This window comes from Adiantum capillus-veneris, chromosome 30 (genome assembly GCF_014529385.1).
Source record: "Adiantum capillus-veneris isolate H3 chromosome 30, ASM1452938v2, whole genome shotgun sequence".
Classification (NCBI taxonomy): domain Eukaryota; kingdom Viridiplantae; phylum Streptophyta; class Polypodiopsida; order Polypodiales; family Pteridaceae; genus Adiantum; species Adiantum capillus-veneris.
This window is the reverse complement of record NC_140960.1, coordinates 51,856,072-51,874,798: the sequence shown is the minus strand read 5'-3', so window position 1 is coordinate 51,874,798 and position 18,727 is coordinate 51,856,072. Positions and strand designations below refer to the sequence as shown.

At 37.6% G+C, this 18,727-nt stretch overlaps 1 protein-coding gene across 1 annotated transcript; it reads left to right on the top strand.

Moving 5' to 3' along the window:
* The first annotated feature begins 6,847 nt into the window (after positions 1–6,847).
* On the top strand, positions 6,848–14,392 carry LOC147417946 (uncharacterized). Its single transcript, XM_086507056.1, has 2 exons — positions 6,848–6,932; positions 13,700–14,392. Exons 1-2 carry the CDS (start codon positions 6,848–6,850, stop codon positions 14,188–14,190), a joined length of 576 nt encoding a protein of 191 aa, XP_086363182.1. The 3' UTR covers positions 14,191–14,392.
* The last annotated feature ends 4,335 nt before the right edge of the window (positions 14,393–18,727 follow it).

Genomic DNA, 18,727 nt, shown 5'->3' with positions numbered 1-18,727 from the left:
TATGCAATTTCCGGGCGTCCAAGGCCTTTAGAGCTGCACCACTTACTGAATCTGCAACCTAGGCACGATAACTGACCTATTCTTTATAGCTTGGAACTCCCATTGAGCCCGTAACACATTAGAATATTACAATGGCTTGAAATAAATCGGGAATTTACAATATGTGACCATTTTGGGAAAATGTGTAATTCCAATCTTTACTGCTTCTTCACTTTGATCTTCGATGTACATTCGTACGTCTTTGGTCTTTAGCAGCTTCTGTTAACTGGCATTGACGCAGTTAACATTCCCCCCTTCCGATTTTAGTGCCATCCTCGGGCACTGTTGAGAAGTGTCCGTGGAGGCTGTGGAAGGTTTTGATTGGTTGTTGATGGGCTGATTGTCTTCATTTGTCGTTGAATTTGTTGATGAGGTTCAATCTGCTGCAGCATCTTCATTGGTCCAAATATGTCTGGTGTGAGAGATGATGTTGCATTTATCCGTTGTAATAGCATAATGAGGAGGCTTTTTTTTAATTTATGAAAAGTATGTACAAGGGAAGTAGAATGATGAGGTTCTAAATTAGGGTCTAATACCTGGATGACCAAAGGAAAAAAACCTAATGGGAAAAAAGTACCTTTGGAATAAGCGCATTATTGGAGTACTTATTAGAGTACTTATTAGCATGGAAAATATTAATAAAGTACTGAAAGGATTTTTTTCTGATAGATATGGAAATAAAAAGGCAGTAAATATGAAAGGGTAGTATGATGGAACATTGGTTTGCCTGTTGTAGTCCACTCATGGTGCATAGGTGGAAGCAAAAAGAGTGTCTAATGCATATGTCCAATGATGGGACATCCTATTTATGCATACACAAAAATGCATGGAAAACAATATGCTGTGTAAGAAGGATTTTGAGGGGTTCTTTAGAAAAATGGTAGGTATAAAAGCACATGACATGGCTTTGCAAGCTGGCACCCCTTTAAGAATGGTTTTCGTTGACGAGGATATGTGCTTCTTACTGTGCACTGTGTGTGAGTGTTGGACTCTAGGACACTCCACCAATTGTCAGTTAATAGACTTTGACTCTTATGCTCATCTCATCCAATTCTAAGTTAATAGACTTTGACTCTTATGCTCATCTCATCCAGCATGAGCAACATGACTTTGATATACTCAACTCTTCCAGCTTGAGCGTAAGCCTAATAACTATGACTCTTAGCACATAGTTTAATATGACTTGAAGCTTTGAGACTAAAGCTTTGCTGACTATACCAAAGAGTGTTTTTTACACCCTAGCAACTTGAATTTTCACATTCTTGTGCTTACTACAAATATTTCTTCAGGTAAAAGTAAGCTTGAATCCTCAAAATGAGGATTTGTGAAGGACCAAGTTGGCATTGAAGGTTTCTTTTGCCATACCTGTTTTATCATCTTTGAATCTGCATTCATGTTGTTTGGGTTGTCTTCTTTGATTGTGAAGACTCCATTATCTATTTGATTCTCCAATTGGGTCTGTTTATAGAAGTCTTTGATGTTGTTGTAGGCCTCTGTTCACTGTCGGCATTTGGTTTTTGACTAGGAGCATTGGAAGACTTAGGAATCCAAATCTCTTGATGACCTTTGTATCTCCATCGTTGACTTTGCTTCGCTCTAGGTCTTGTTGAGTTCCTAAGATCTTCATGCAGGTCTGGTGTAGTTGCAGTTGGCTTGTGGTTGACTCGTAGCCAAATCTTTGTATACCTTGTGTAAAATCCTTGTCTAAGAGGAACATTCTTTGAGATCCATCTTTTTTCTGTATCCTCTTGAAAGTTGTGGTAGACTTTAGCATCTTTCAATGTTGTTCTGTTGTATACCTGCTTCTTAGGTATCCTAGAATATTGTCGAGGTTGATCCCTTGTGGCCCTTCTTTCTTGGGAGGGTCTTGAAGTTACTTCATATGCCCTAACCTGCGATTTTGGTACCCATATCTGTCTGTTACTTCCATAGTAATCCTGTTCTTTTAAGCTTCATTGTGATGCTATCCATCCCATGTGTTTGTCTTTCTATGTTGATTTCCCGTCTTTAATCCAAACCGGATCATTGACTTTGACTAAACTGCTTGGAACAAACACTTTCTTGACTATATTTTTCTTTCTTGAGTACTTTGGTTGATATATCTTTGTTTTTCCGGGTGTCTCCTTATTGGTTTCGGTTGGGTCAACAATTGACTTGAAGTTTTCAAAGCCTGACTTGCTTGAAGAAGCTGATTCATGAGGATTCTTTGATGTAGAGGCATATGCTGTCACAATTTCTTTGCTAGACGGTGGAGGGTCCACTTTGAGTTTACCTTTTTTTGCAAGATTTGTCTTCGATCCTTGTGAATTTTGCAACTCTGAATCTCGAAATTTTGGTTCTATTGAAGATCTTTGTGTTGATTTTGCCATGGTCTCATCTTGATCTAGCGGTGTCTCTATGGAGAGTAGCTTGAGACTTTGTTTTCCAATCTGACTTACATCAGCTGATTTAGCTGGCAGTGTGTGATTGATCTTTGGACTTCCTATTGCTTCTTGATTGTCTGCAACCAGGTTCTTCTTAACTTCTGGCTTTGATGGCATTCTCTGCTCAATAGCTTCCGTGGTTGCTCTTTGCTCTGTTTGATCTGCACTTGCTATTGCCTGATTTTCTCTAAGCTCTTCTGAAGTTTTGATCGATGGAGATGAACCATTTTCAATATGATCTGCTTTGACATAAGTCTCTATTTTAACTGTGGTTGAGGACTTTGTGCTGTCGTCCGCGGGTGACCAGTCTTGGTCTTCATTCTTTGATGTCTATGATGACTCTGTCATGTTTGCATTCCGTATCTCTAACATCTTCTGGGCCATTGGCATTCCCATTATGATGTTGTCTGGCATATCCTTTGCTGTGATCACATGAAATTGAGCTTTGATGATCTATGAAGTTACTTCAATGGTGGTGGAGATGATTCCCCAGCATTTTGCTCGTTTATCTTGATATGCTCACAAATTTAGGAGCATCTTCCAGTTGTGTTTGGCCACATCTTTTCCAAGTGCAAAAAGACATGAGGTTTTTGTCTAACTGAAAATCTAGCTTTACTTCACTTGATAGCTTTTCTTCGTTTTCACCGATGATGTTGCACTTGATCTTCTTAGATCTGTGTCTGGATTGACTTCTTTTGCTATGACAACAGCCTTTGGTTGGACTTTATGTGCATTTTCTTTGCTTTGACCGCCTGCTTCAATTGATGTTGACTCCATTGGCTATAATATTGCACTTTTTTGCAATTGTTGAGCATTGTCTACCTGCATCTGAGTAACCTTTGACCTTAAAAGATCCACTGTACTTTTTGGCAGAATCTATCTCTTTGGAGGAGATTTTGGTGGTGACCTTTGTGTAGGTTTTTGGACTTTAGCTCCCATTGACTTTGACTTTTCTGTCACCTGTTTTGGCAGTTTAAGGCTTTGCATCATCTTCAGATAGTCTTTGACTTCAGTCGGGCCATCCGTATGGGTTCGTACAAGGTCAGGATCTTGTTGATATTCGTTACCATGTGCATCTTGATATGCATATGTGAGCTTGGTCACATGTAACTGTTTGAACACTATTGGATTTGTCGGCTTTTGACTTTGACTTGTGGAGATCAACTGAAATTTTGGTCCTTGATGATCTTCATATAAGCATTTGTTTGTAGATTCTGATGGAATATGGTTCACTTGGAAACTTCCAACAACCATATGATCTTTCAATGGTCTTTGCCATGAAGGGGTTTGCTTGTTTCTAACTGGTGTAGCATTTCCTCGTACATAAGCTGAACTTGATGGATTTGCAGCTCCCCCCTTCCTAGGATGATCACTATAGCCTGCTTCATTGCAAGAGTTCAAAATTGGTTGGCTCTGATTTAGTCTCACCTTTTGAGATTGTGAAGGTACACTTTGGGTAGCATTGTTGATGGTTGACATCTGTTAAACTTCCACATAGTTTTCTATGTATCTCCGAGAAACATGACAAATTATCCCTCAAGTCAAGCTGCAAATAGCATTATCTTTGTCCTGATATTGTCTAGCCCATGGGTCTCCTATGATATGAGCTTTTGTGGTTTCAGGACCCAAGGCATCATAGACAAGCTGTATATTGCTCCATCTAGACCTCTATACCGTCTTTGGCTTTGTTCTCCAATTAGATTTTCTTCTATTGGTTGATCTATTGGATCTTGTAAGTTTGGCTCTCAACTATAGATCTGACCATTGTAGTCCATGTACAATGATCCTGATTGCATATGCACTAAATCTATGTTCTACTGACTTATGCAAATTTTTGGATAAACACTTGGGTTGATTTTTTGCACTTCTATTTGCACTTCGTCTTTGAGCTTGCAATACCTGGCTCCACTAAAGTCTGTGTACATCTGGGAGTTCTCTGAATTTGGCTTTACTCTGATCAATAAGATCTTAGCTTCTGTGCTGCTTTTACTGCTCATAAGATACCTATGAACTTCTAAATCTGCATTTAAGACTTTGTCCCCATTGTAGCCATATAGGCGTAAAATCTGTTCTGTAGCAGTTGTGCACGCATTGCCACTGCTACTAGCTTGCTCTGTTGTACTTGAACTCTCGACTTGATTTGAGTCCATGTTGGCTTGATCTACATAAACTGTCAATTGGCAGATTCTAGTATTGATTAGCAGAATTTCTCCTGCTTAGTTTTGATAAAACTGCTTGTGGCAAAGCACCTTTATAGTTGACTGCTCATCAATCTCACAAGAGTTGATTAAGTCTAGCTCGACTGTGTTAGAATTGATTTGGACTTTGAACTGATGAAAATCTGGGACTTGAACAACTTAATTTGCAATCCATCGTGACTTGTGTCTGTTCGTCCAATTGGAAGCTGATTTGCAGCGCAATTAGTCGCACTAGTCAATTTCTAGCATGCAATTTTTTTGAAATGTATTTGCCTGACGTTCCACTGCTTGGAGTTGGTCTTTTTGCTCATTTTTTTTCGGCTGATCTCTGATTCTCTTTTGAGCAGTTTGCCAGGTGTGATTTTCGGCTTGCGGTGTTGCTCGGTGTGCGGTCTACTTTCCGACTTTGCTTTTGCTATTTTTGACTTTTTTCGGCGGTGCTATTTTTACTTTTCGGCCTCGTTTTGGCTTTTTTTGACTCTTTCTGGCTTTTGCTGGCTTTTCTTGCACTTTCGAAAACTTTCTTTTTATTTTTCCTAATTATTTGTGAAATTTTGAATTTTCTAAAATTTTTAGTATTTTTATGATTTTTTATAATTTTTTGGAAAAGTTTTTTTTTAAATAATTTTTCTGGTAATTTTCTATTTTTTTTGGAATTTTTTGAAGGTTTTATGAATTGTTCGATTTATTTTGATTTTTTCAGGATAATTTTGGATTGTCTGTGAGTTTTTTACTATTTTTGTGTGCTTCATGACTAAGGTGCTTGTCATGCTTAATGAGAAAGGTTGTTGAGAAGCTTCCCATGCATGGGGGGTAAGGTGCTTGAGTCAAAAAGAGACCCTACAAAGGAGGGGGAAAGCCCCAAAGTCAGGGGAATCTTACACTTAACCTCCCACTCACCCAAAGAATTTTATTTGTATGCTCAGCTTGTCCATTTGCTTGTAGGTGATAGGAAGCGGATTTGTTATGGATGACCATAAATTCATTAAGCAGATACTCAATTACCTCGTTGAGGAAATGAGTTCCCCTATCACTGACAATTTCTATTGGCAGCCCATATCTTGTGAACACATTCTCATACAAGAAATCAATTGTGGTTTTGGCATCATTCTTATGGGGTTTTTGATTAAAAGATAAGTTTGAAATCATATTAGGTAGGTAGATCTTTGTTTAATATTAAACCTCACTATTCAATCCCAAGGGTAATACTCTCACGAATAGCCTTTACATAGTTACGCAAGAAAAGAAACTACTATGAAAGCAAGTCGAACTCCCTACCTTCAAGGGAGAAGGACCCAACTTAGAGTGTGATGTTGAAGCATGGCTTGATTCTATGAAAGACTACTTTATGGCAGGAAGAACTGACCAAGAAAATCAATCTATGCTAGGTATGCTCTACCTCAATGGGTATGCCAAACTCTGGTAGAAACAAAATTGTAGAAACAATCCCACCAGTAGACCATCTTGGGGGGAATCTTTCACACCAAGCTATTAAGATGAATGATTTTTTTGGCTTACACCAACTAGGGATTTCGGTGGAGGAGTACTACACCAAGTATGTGTCTTTATGACAATATGCTCCCCAGATTACAATGGAGCAATAGATTGCCCATTTTTGTCAGGGCCTTAGCAAACCATTGAGCACACACCTTGAAGCTATGAGGCCTACATCAATTTAGGATGCCTTTCTTAGATCCAAACCTCTTGTATTAGAAGTAATCACTCCTAAAAGAAGTTATAATAGTTATAACAACTTTAGGGAGCTAGGGGAACTTTCAATCAGTCTCCGAACACTTCTATTGAAGATGCGGCTCCAAGAAAACGATGGTCACAAAGGTCTCCAACTCCTCCAAAGAGGAAAATATTTCCACGTAAATCTTCTCATCTTGATTCTAAGAGAGAAGAAAGAACTCCCAAGCAAAAAAAGGAGAGAAAGAGGTCACCCTCTTCTCCATCTTCATCACCCTCCTCTCCCAGTGAAAGTAGTGGCCACTCCTCCAAGGAGCCTAAGAGGAGAGGACACCAAAAATTTTATGCCCCATGGAAAAGGTCCAACAAGCTTAAGAAGCTAAAAGAGGATTGAAAGAACATCACTTTTCATTTCCAAATTTATGTGGATAAAGAACAGTTCTTTATCTCTCCTCTCAAACATGAGATGTAATTCTAGGGGCACCATGGTTTCATTACATGGCTGCCTCTATGAAGCTTCTTAAGAGAAAAATCCATTCTAAGTATAGAGACAGAGATATGTATATAGATGCAAGTGAGAAAGGTAACACCATATCTCTTGTACATACACAAGCTTTTGACAAGTCAATGAAAAGTTTGGTTTCCGCATACATGATTTTTGTTGGAGGGTCTATGAATGACACTTCTAATTTACTAAATAATAATGATGAAAATCAAGAAGAATTGAACTTATCTAATTTCATAAACCAATTTTAAGATTTTTTCATTGATAACATCCTTGGAGAGTTACCTCCAAAACGAGGGGATGATGACCATGCCATACAACTACTACTAGGAATTTCACCTCCCAATAAGACTCTCCTTATAGAATCTCTCAAGCACCATAAGAGGAGATTATGAGTCAAGTGAATGAATTGGTAGAAAAAAGGATGGAAAGGCCTACTTCATCCCCATTTTTCTTGCCAATCCTATTAGTGCAAAAGAAAGATGGCACCTATCACAACTGCATAGACTACAGAGCCCTAAACAAAATCACAATTTAGAATAGACTCCCCATGCCTTGGGTAGAAGATCTATTTGATAAGTTGCAAGGGTCTACCTACTTTAGTAGGATTGACCTTAAGCGTGGCTATCATCAAGTAAGGATAGTCAATGAAGATATTTTAAAGACCACTTTTTGTACTACATTTGGTTGTTATGAATATCTTGTCATGCATTTTTGCTTGATAAATGCTCTAGCCACTTTCAATTGTATGATAAAGAAAATCTTTTGACCATACCGCAACTTCACTGGAGTATTTTTCTCAACGATATGATCATCTACTCAAAATTTCTTGAGGAGCACAAGAAACACCTCTAGGTAATTTTTCAAGCTTTGAGAGATAATAGGCTTAAGTTTTTATTAATAAAAAGAAAAGTCAAATTTTCTTGCAAGAAATTCACTACTTAGGTCATATTATCTCTCAAATTGGTATCCAAATGGATTCCACAAAGTTCCAAACTTGTCGGAGGTTGGATATTTAGAATCTACTCTTCAAATGCTATCTATTGATATATAGCATGCATGTATCGGACATTGCCTTCATGTAGATCTAGAAAAAGGTGATTTTAGATTACCGTAACGGTAACAAAACCTGGCTGATTGAAAAAAAAGGGCATAACTTTCATAGAAGTCATCCAAAATTTTCGGACCTTGGCTCTTTAGAATCCATTTTTCAAGAACTTTCCAATGATAGGTCATATCATGGGGTTCTAAGCAATATTTAGAGGGGTCTACCGGGTTGCTTTCTTTTGTACAACTTTGATGATGTGGCACTCTTAAAAGGCCCAAAAATGAGTTCAAAATTTTCCTAATGTGAGTTACAAAGCTCTATTGTATGTGTGCATACTATAGGTACTTAATAGAAGAATTCTCATTAATAGCCAGTCCACTACATGATGTAACTAATCATAATGTTACGCATGCATGGACTAGAAAGGAGCAAGAAGCTTTTGATATGCTTAAACAAAAGATTATCCCTCAACTCGTGCTTACTTTAACGGATCTCACAAAGACCTTTGAGGTCCAATGCAATACTTGCGGTAACTTCCTTGGAATAGTTTTTCTTCAAAAAGGGCATGCCATAGTATATGAGAGTAGGAGATTGAATTTCAACAAGTGAACATTGGGAGTTTATAAAAAGGAGCTGTTAGTTGTCCTACATGCCCTAGAAACATGGAAGCATTATCTCCTAGGGACTCCATTTATTTGACATACGGATCATCAAAGCCTCAAATACTTCATGACCCAAACCAAGCTTTCTAACAAACAAATGAGGTGGGAAAATTTTCTTTTGCAGTTTAATTTTCATATTTCTCACATTGCAAGCAAGCACAACCACGTGATCGACGCACTTTCGTGATGGTAGCCATGGGTAAATTCTATAACAGTAGAAACTCACAATGATCTATCTTCTACGATAGATGAGTATGCTACTAATCCAAATTTTAAAGATATAATCTTTGCCCTTGCATTAGGGAAGAAAGAAGAACCATTTACCTTGCAAGATGGTTATCTTCTCTAAGGCAATAGGCTATGTGTTACTCACACACTTTGTGAGAAAGTAATGTATGAAACTCAAGCTCATCCTTATGTGGGCATAGAGAAATTAAATTTACTCTATGAGGAGTAGAAACATACTTCTATTGGCCTACCAGGAAAAAAAAACATACAAGACTATGTTTCCAAGTGAGTGATATGCCAAAAGACAAAATATGATTGAGGGAAGCAACTTGGATTACTCTAGCCATTGCCAATCCATGATTCACCACGAGAGAGCATATCCATGGATTCCATTTTCAATTGCCGAAGTCTATCCATGGGAATATGGACTATACTTGACAAGTTCAACAAATAGGCTCATTTCACACCTGTCAAAAAGAATATCAAGGCAGATCAAATGACAACCCTCTTCATATCACAAATTTTTAAGGACCATGGCTTGCCTAAATCCACTGTGTCAAAAAAGAGAACCTTAAATGACCATTAATTTTTGGAAGGGTCTCTTTGAAAATCTAGGTACTGAATTAAAATTCTCTTTGGTCTATCACCCATAAATGGATGATCAAAGTGAAATAGCCAACTCCACGATCCTTGATCTACTAACAGCCTATGTTACAAAAGTAGATCAACGTTCTCAATCTGAGAAGAACCTACCTCTTCTAGAGTATGCATACAACAATGGTATACATATTTCTACAAGAAAAGAACCATTTGAGGTCATTGAGGGAAGATCCAAATTCCCCTTGCTATGCAAAGTACATGGGAAGATCTTCATTGTTGATGAATATAGCCGAGACTTAAAAGAATCTTTTCAAAAGATTAAAGAAGCTATAGTTATCTCTCACAAAAAGCAAAAGTCTACTACTAATAAGCATAGAAGAGCCTTGACATTTAAGCAAGGTGATTAGGTCTTGCTAAAGTTTACTAAATTTGCCTAAGGCATACCTCGAGCAAGAATCCTACGGGACACAAAAAGTATTATGCTAAACTAGCAAAAAAATACTATGGTCCCTTTCAAATTCTAAAGCCAATCAATGAGATGGCTTATCAATTGAAGTTGCCCAATCATTGGATCATACACAATGTATTCCATCTGAGCTTACTTAAGCCTTACAAAGGAGAACCACCTCAAGAAGCCATCATTTTTTTTCGAGATGGTAAGATTATTCGACAATATCTTATCAAATTCAAAAATTATCCTTTTGAAGAAGCTAGATGGATGCAAGGAATCCAACTGAAGGATAGTACGCACCTTGTCAAGGCTTATAATGACTCACTTGAGTAAGCACATGTAGATGTATATAATGGACACCATATTGGTGAATTTTGAATTTTTCCAATTCCCACTTTCAAAACAAGCTTAAGATTTGACCACATGGACAAATCTTAGCCAAAGTTTTGAGAGCATGGCTCATAAGAGCTTTTCAAGTACTACCTTGTGGAAGTCTTTGGCCTTAAAAAATAGTTTGAGATTTGTCTCAAGGGGGTACACCTTTCAAAAATACCTATAGCATGTGCATTCAAGAGGTATTTTTAGAACCCCTCTATACACATACTTCATCATGAACTTAAAGATCCTTCTTCCTTCATAAACTTGTAACTCCTTTTCAATTTTCCATTTTTAAACCCCTGTTGTACATGTAGTTTTGTAACTCTTTGTTGTATAAAAAAATCCCTCCGGGTGAACTGGCGTGCTACACTTACATATTTTTAGGTGGACCCCTTGAGGATTTGTCTATATGGCCAAATCTTCAAGACATTGGTAATTCCCAAATTGGATCTAAAGTTTCAAAATCTCTAATATGGTGTTAATGTATAATGTTTTTGTCTTATATGACTCACTTTATCTTATTGTGCACAAATTTTAAGGTATGCATGCCAGGCCTAAGGTAGGATGGGCCAAGACCAAGGGTCAACTTCGGATACACATGTGGTACATGGGCTATATATAGCTAAGTGCTAGAGGTCCACGGGCCTATATATAAGAAGGTTGGGTGGTTATGAGCATGTCTATCTTCCCTCAGTCTCACACTCCTTGCTCCCCCCTTGGAGAAGCATTTTTGTGCTTGAAAACAAGAATGGTGATACACGGTTCAGTAGGAGGTTCAATGAAACCAAAAGTAACATCTTGATTTTCCACATTGCTGTCCATTTGCAACCATCTTGTGTTACCGGCTCCTATCCAAGATAGTGCGTAGACTCCATTTAGAATGCACATGAGCATGCTAAACGAGTTGTCACAACAAAGATGTACCCGAAAGAGTACCTCTTTTCACTTTCCATGAAAGTAACTAGCTGATGTAACTTATCAGCAAAATATAAGTCCTTGACTTGTTCTCAATTTTCATTAGTAAACAACCCCACCATAACTAGTGTTCAAGGTTAAGAACATGAATTATACATGAAGAGACTAAACCTAGTCGCAAACATGCTTTTAACTTATGGTAAGCAAACTCCAACTAGAGCAATAAATGCTTACTAATTGGATTTCTTGTGCTAACATATGCACTGTGCATATCCTTTAGCATAAGATTACACTTTGTAATCTGCCTATCCCCTTGGATAACCAAAAATATTAAGGTGTTTTTCATAACCATCTTGGTCAACTTGAAAGATCCACAAGCACCCAAACCAATCCATGACTTCTATTGGTGATTAGTAGATCCAAACATAACCTCATAGAGATATTTCACATAGAGTGCAAAATGCTTCATAGCACTAATGTAATGAATATGCATGCCACTCCAAATTAGCCTTTGCTAAACACTAGGGCTCATAACACCTAGTGTGCATGCATTTAGCAAAAAATTGATCCAAACGTGTATATCCATGATCATCCTTGCCAATACTGATGGTGAATGTGAAGCTCTTAGCACACATTAAAGAGGAATGTAAATAGTTCTGAAAAGAAACTAAATACTTTTTGTTGCAATCATTTGCAAGCCTTGCTAGAAAGTTTGAACCATAATAAAAGATGAAATATTAATCACTTCTAAGTACAAACAATGAAACCAACTCATAGCCTTGCTATATGCATAAACAACCATTTGTTAATGTTGTTTAGGAGCACTTGTACGTTTAACAAGTCATTTTGAGTATTCGACAATTTCTGGCCATTGAAATTGTTCCTGATATGATATGCTCAAAACGGTTTTATAAACGGATTTGACCAGCACATAGGGACATTGTCGTGACACATAATTGGAATAGTGGTGCTAGTGTCATCCCCAGAGACTCATATTCTCAACATGTGGAATATGTCTCAGGTAAGGGTGTTTGAAAAAAGAACATCCTGCAAGTACAAGATGTACTTGAATGTGGAGGTAATTGTAAACACGCATGCGACGTGCATGAGAGAGACCCTCACTATCCATGCTCCACACTGGATAAACCAAACTCCTTGAGTTCTTAGACCATGTTTTATCCCATGTGACAACATGTGCCAAATCAAACCCTACAAATGGGTCTATAGCTGCGGTATGAAAAAATTTATTGTGGACACTACAACCCAAATTTCTTGGCTCTTACGTGACCTTGTCATCTTGCTGAAGAGCAAAAAGGATGAATTAAACATAGAAGTTTATTCATCCAACTTGAAAAAGTCAAGCAAAGCATATGCAAAAATGGAATTAAACCAAATCATATGCGTACCTGGAGGTTGAACACAGTGTTCACTTACCTGTAGTCAAGGCACCTGCCTGGTACTCAAAGAAATAGAATCGTTCGATCTTGAAAGAAATCACTGATGGAGATGGCACTTAGCCATTCCAAAAGAGGTGGTAATGGATGATGTGTATCCCTTCTTCTTGGCTGTTAGCCCTTCCTATTATCGTATTGACATAGAAAGATGTCAATAAAATCATGCTTAGTTTCACCTATCCCACAAAGAAGTTGGAAAGAGAGAATGATGGGCTGAGAAAAAATCCTCATTCAAACTGCAAACTGTTGTCGCTACACTACACGACACATTAACCTTGGAGACTACACAGGCATGGAGCAAATGAGAGAGAGAAAGAGGCGGGGTCGGTCCGTAATTAGGGAAAGAAAGAGAGAAAGAAGCGGGGTCAGTCCGTAATCAAGGGATGAGAGAGAGATATATATAGAGAGAGAGAGAACAATTCATAATGGCCTCAAAAACATCACCCCACTTCATGTCGACCATCCACCTCCCAAGACAAAGGTATCCAAGGTGACGACGTCCCTCAAAACCCAGAGGGTCCGATTTTCAAAGACACGAATCACGATGCTTCCTTCTCAAGACCACCATTTCAATTTTCAATGCTTCATCATTTTTTAAACACTATTTTGCAACAATAAATGCCCACTACCTTATGTCAACCAATCAAATTTTTTGGCCTATCAAAAAAAACTTGAAAATATAACTCAAACTTTTTCTATTTTAGTCAGCAAAAAGAGAAGGCATCGCTGTAGCCTTTGGACAGGCTAAAAAGATTAAAAAGGAATTGTGTATGGAAGGGAAAATAATTTTTTTCGGACGCTGGTCAAAGGGGGTCATTTTTAGTGAGGCAAAAGGAGAAAAATGTGATTCTTTTCAGAAGTACTCTATATTTAGTTCTCTCTACTTAGTCCGCACGCAGTCGAACTTACAATTCTGCAACCGACGACAGCCAGAAGACTCTGAGTTATAGCTGGTAAGATTGTGTGCGCGTCTGCGCGTGTGGGCTCGTGGTGATCGTCTGTGTGTGTGTTTGTGTGTGTGTGTGAGAGAGAGAGAGAGAGAGAGAGAGAGAGAGAGAGAGAGCGAGCAATACATTGTCTCAAAGCTAATCCTTTTCTTCTCCGTGCAGCGTTTTGGGTGCTTAGCTTTCTTCGTGAAGGCAATATGTTCCCTCGACGCAACGTCGCCTCCTCGCAGGCCATGCTTCTTCTCCTTGCTTTCATGGCAATCCACTCTTTGTGCTCGTCCGCAAGTGCAGGAAAATTTGCGCCGGCCCCAGCCCCATCACCTGCATATGCTCCGGCACCATCACCCACATATGCTCCGACCCCAGCACCAGCGTCTTCTCGTCATAAGCCCATCCCGTTGCCACCGCCTCTTGTAACGCCGACACCATCACCGGCGCCCCCACCCATGGACGCTCTAGGCCCTCTTCCACCTATCTATCCAACAATTCCATTCGTGCCAGAGATTCCAGGAATTCACCCTTTTCAGGGCTCCTCTCCGTCTCCATCCCCGGCGCCGGAGCCAACAAGTGCGGCGACATCGATCGGCATGACATATGCCCCATTGACAACCATCATCATGATCCCAACACTCATCTTCCTTGCTCTTCACTAGTTACACTGGTCGCCAAAGATCATGGGTTGTTTGCCCCCCCCCCCCCGTCCCCCCCCCTCCCCCCCCCCTTCCCTGTCTTGCTTGCACAAACAGATTGTCGTTGAATTAGTTGTTTTATCAGACATTTTTAAATCATACCAATTGCTGTATTGACAGCAAATTTTGTAAGCATCACATTCTTTAATGCTGATATTAGATTGTGCTCGAGTATTTTTGCATTGTAGTATGTTTTCTCTCATGCTCTATGTACTGTATATTATTCACATTTGATTTGAAAATTCCCAGTGAAGAGAGAGAGGGGGGGATATGATGGATGAGGGGTTTTCTAGTTTTTTTTCCACCTTTGGGCTTTCTATATACTTAGAGCTTTGTAGTACTTGCCTCTTTTGTGGGGAGAGAGAGAGAGAGAGAGAGAGAGAGCTCTTCTACAATTGTCCATTCTACTTTGCCTCCGGTTTCCTGTTATATCTCAGGGGGGGTTTTCACTAGCTCTAATGTCTTTGGGTGGTTGTAATGTCCTTGGGGTTTTTAAAGTAATGCAAAGGGCAAAAGTCCTACATGTTGAGAGAGAGCCAGAGAGATGATATTTATAGTCCTCAAGAGTCAACTATATGTCCCATGCAATATTCTTTGAGCTAAAGACTTGAGTATATTCTATCATCCGGTGACTCAAGTACACAATATTCTTGAGTTTAAGACTTACTAGTACTGAGGTACTTCCTTCGACTCTCTCTCTCTCTCTCTCTCTCTCTCTCATATGTTTTTTAAATTGTGTGAGTGCAACTTTAGAGCGTTTTACATTGATTTCCATGGACTTGTACATAAGTATCTTTGACTATTAACTATAGGGATTACATGTGTTATGCTCTTTATTATGCAAGAGCCGTTTTGCAACTCTTCTTTAAATTTGTAAGCAATGCTTGCAAAGGAAATAGTGTTTTTGGGTTTTTAAAAGTAGTGTTATGGCAAACCTCTTCATGGGAATCATCTCTCACATAGTGTATGAGGCATACATACATGCATACATCCATGACCTATGAAGACCCCATTAAATGAAGTCCGCAAAGACTACATTTAAGAAGGTCCATGATCTCTATCCTTTAGCATCAAGTAGTGTTTGGCTATAAAATCACTATGTACATACTTCATTATGAATCTAATGTTTTGTGCTTTTCATTTGCACTCAAATCGAATTCACTTGGTATTTACCTTGTATTTAATTTCATTACACTAATTGCCCATGAAGAGCCCATGAATGCCACTAGCGCCAATCTGCCCTGGCACACTAGGTCCTGTCAAGTAGCACAATTTGACATACATAGAGAACTACAAAGCAAAACATGGTTTCAACATCCCTTAGAGCCTCAACATGAATTTCTTGTTTATATGAAAGTTCTACATAATGCCATGCCGTCTACATGCAAGTAGGGGGTATTGGCTGGAGTTGATTAGATAAAACAAGGGAATCTCAGATGATGTAGGTATGGAGTGCAGAGGCCGTCAAAGTCGGAGGCGGAAGAGGGGGCAAAAGAGGGGGACAGAGGTGCGTGGCGCAAGCAAGAGGCAGAAGGGACAAAGGCACGGGGGTCATGCAAGCAGGAGGTGGAGGGAAAGTGGCATTCATATCATGAAAATTAATGTGGTTGTCCCATAGCATAATGCCATAGTGGCCCTTGTGGTGTAGGGTAGCAACATTAAAACCTTCTTCACTTGTGTGTGAGTTCAAACCCCTCTTTTGTTGAGAGAAGGGGAGCATACCAACGACAACACTTGTCCTAAGACAATGAGGAGGAATCTTGGAGGATTCCTCGTAATAAATTGAGAACCTACTAGCAGAAGCTATGAGAGATGCAAGTATAGGTGATTGTTTCTTGAAAAATATAATTTCTTGTATAGGTGATTGTTTCTTGAAAAAATGATTTCCTAATGGTCTCCATCTCTATTGAGCAAGACATGAAAATATCTGTTATTCAACTCTCTATCAACATTGATTAAACTCAACATAAAATTCATGTATTATTTTTTAATGTTAATAATATATTCACATTTACTTTGTTAATGTATTTTTTAATATGTTAACTATTTTTAAAAAAGTAATTTATGGATATCAAAGTGCATTTTTATACCTTTAGTTTCTTCTACTTATTAATTCCAATATTTCTTCATTAAGAACATTGGTTGTGTGATTTTTTGCATATTCTTTATCAACTCCTAAGAAAATTCGTTTGATGATGTAACATACATTAATTGTCTATGGGTGTTGATAAATATATTCCCAACTTAGATATACTTCTTCCTTGAGAATTATTTATTGCCAGTGCAAAAGCGAGTTGTATAAAAAGGTGTCTTTGTCTCATTTCAAATGATCAAGTCCTTGAATTTAGAATGAGCGTTATTTTTGGCAAAGAGGCTCTATCTCCAATGTGACTTTCTATAATGATTTCAAGTTCAAGAACTCTTTTGAAGAAATTTTCACAAATCATAAACGTTCCATTGAATAGACCTCTTTGGGGATTTATGTTTCTCAATAATATGATAGGTGCATTCTGAGGTGGATATACTCCTCCAGGATTTAAGCTATTTAGATATTCAATCGTAATAAAGTTTTAATTTTTATATTGTTTTAAAAAATGAGGTGGATATCCTCCTCCAAGATTTAAGCTATTGAGATACTTAATTGTAATAAGATTTTTGTTTTTATATTGTTTCTATATTGAATCTACTCTAAGATATTCCATTACGTCTCCTTCCATCAAATCCACAGACATCAAAATTATTTTATGAACTTTATCATTTCTTGGTGCAAAAATAGCTCTCTTCTTGAAAAACTTTTGAAAAAAATCTATATTATGTGTACCTTCATATAGCCAAGAAATCACCTTTCTCACGTCATTTTTGGCTTTCTAAAAGAAGCCTTAGAGGAGAGTTGAGTTAGGCATAGTTTCAATGTTTACAATAATGATTGAGACTTATCTTAAATGTTCTTTTGATTTTAAAATATTATACGGATCTTTTTATTTCACCTTTCATTTCACATCCTGACATGTCGTGACTTTTCTTGCATTCTATTGTTTTAGAATGCTAAAATGAAGCTTCACCTTACATAATTCTCTTTAATTCTATACATACATATTTATATTTATATATATACATATGCAAATATATATTGATGAGTTGTTTTTATTTCACCTTTCATTTCACAACCTACATGGCTTGACTTTTCTTGCATTCTATAACTTAATTTCAGTTAGTGTTCAAGAAAGTCTCCTTTATTATTAAGCAGTCGTTGCCCCAGTTTCCTCCTTGCAAAGAAGCAAATCGGAAGCACTAGCAAAGATTTTGAAATTTATAGGATTTTAAAACTATTTTCTCACATATTTCACTGATTTTTCTTCCCTTTACCATGGTTTGCAACCAGCTAGTCTTGATTTTCAATCGGCTCAAGGCTAAGCTAAGGAAATCCTTTCTTGAACATTGATTCTAGTTAAACTCAACCTAATAATTTTATCACTTTCTTATTGTTTTATATATAAAGCCACCGTGGCCCTTTCACTTGTTTCAATCAACATTTTCTCATCAAGTGTTCTTTGATTGGTGTCATTTATTTTTCCATTACGGCCAATAGCAAGAATCCATTTCGCATATCTTTTGTTTTGCAAACAACTATCTTACTATAATCTAATATTTTTGCTTAGATTTAAAATCTCTACATTATTCCATAATGGAGATTTGCTGCATTGACAATATTTGTTTAACTTCCTTTTGGTACAACTGGCAATATTTATAAATTAAAAATATCCACCTCAAACAATGTTCTTTCCTCCAAAGGGTTTGCTATTTGACATAAAATAAAAGTCATATCCAATGATACAAATGTAAATCTATGAGTCATTGGATCTTCATCTCAGATAATGAAACTTATGTTTCAAATCAAGTTTGCAAGTACTTTATGTTAGAAGTACTTGTTCAAGTCAAATTCAATGGAATTTTGAAACTTGAATGAGTTGTTCTTCCTTTTGAAAATAATAATGCTACTTTGTCAAGGAAAACGTGAATGATTTGTTCTTTCTTTTGACAATAGCAATGCTTGCAATTCCAAAGGAAATGCAATCGCTCCATTCCCTCCCAATTGTTTAAGAATGAAGTCATATAAATATGTTTTTTTCGATCCCACCAAGACTATCTAAGAAGAAAATCTTTGATTTTTTTGTGTGAAATAGATTCCATTATGTTCTTGTATGCAAGTGAAAGCATGTTAACATGGCATGCTTTAAGTTGCCCTGAAGAGTGCTAATTAGCATACCATTGACATATGCTAACCAACACAATAACATGAGCTAGATTCTAAGATCGTTGACACATGATATATTAATCAAAAGCTCTTGAAACAAGGAGTCCAAATGTTCAAACTCCGACAAATTTTGATTTTATTTGTGAAAATTTTATCGTGTGTTTGAGTTTTTTTAGATGTGCACATTTGAATATGCTAACTACCACAAAAAGCATGCCACATTAAAATTGTTTTGCCCATGCACTT

Coding starts and splice junctions, on each gene's coding strand:
- LOC147417946 (XM_086507056.1), top strand. CDS start 6,848: ATGGCTGCCTCTATGAAGCTTCTTAAGAGAAAAATCCATTCTAAGTAT. Junction 6,933..13,699: donor TATAGATGCAAGTGAGAAAG/GTAACACCATAT, acceptor TTCTCCGTGCAG/CGTTTTGGGTGCTTAGCTTT.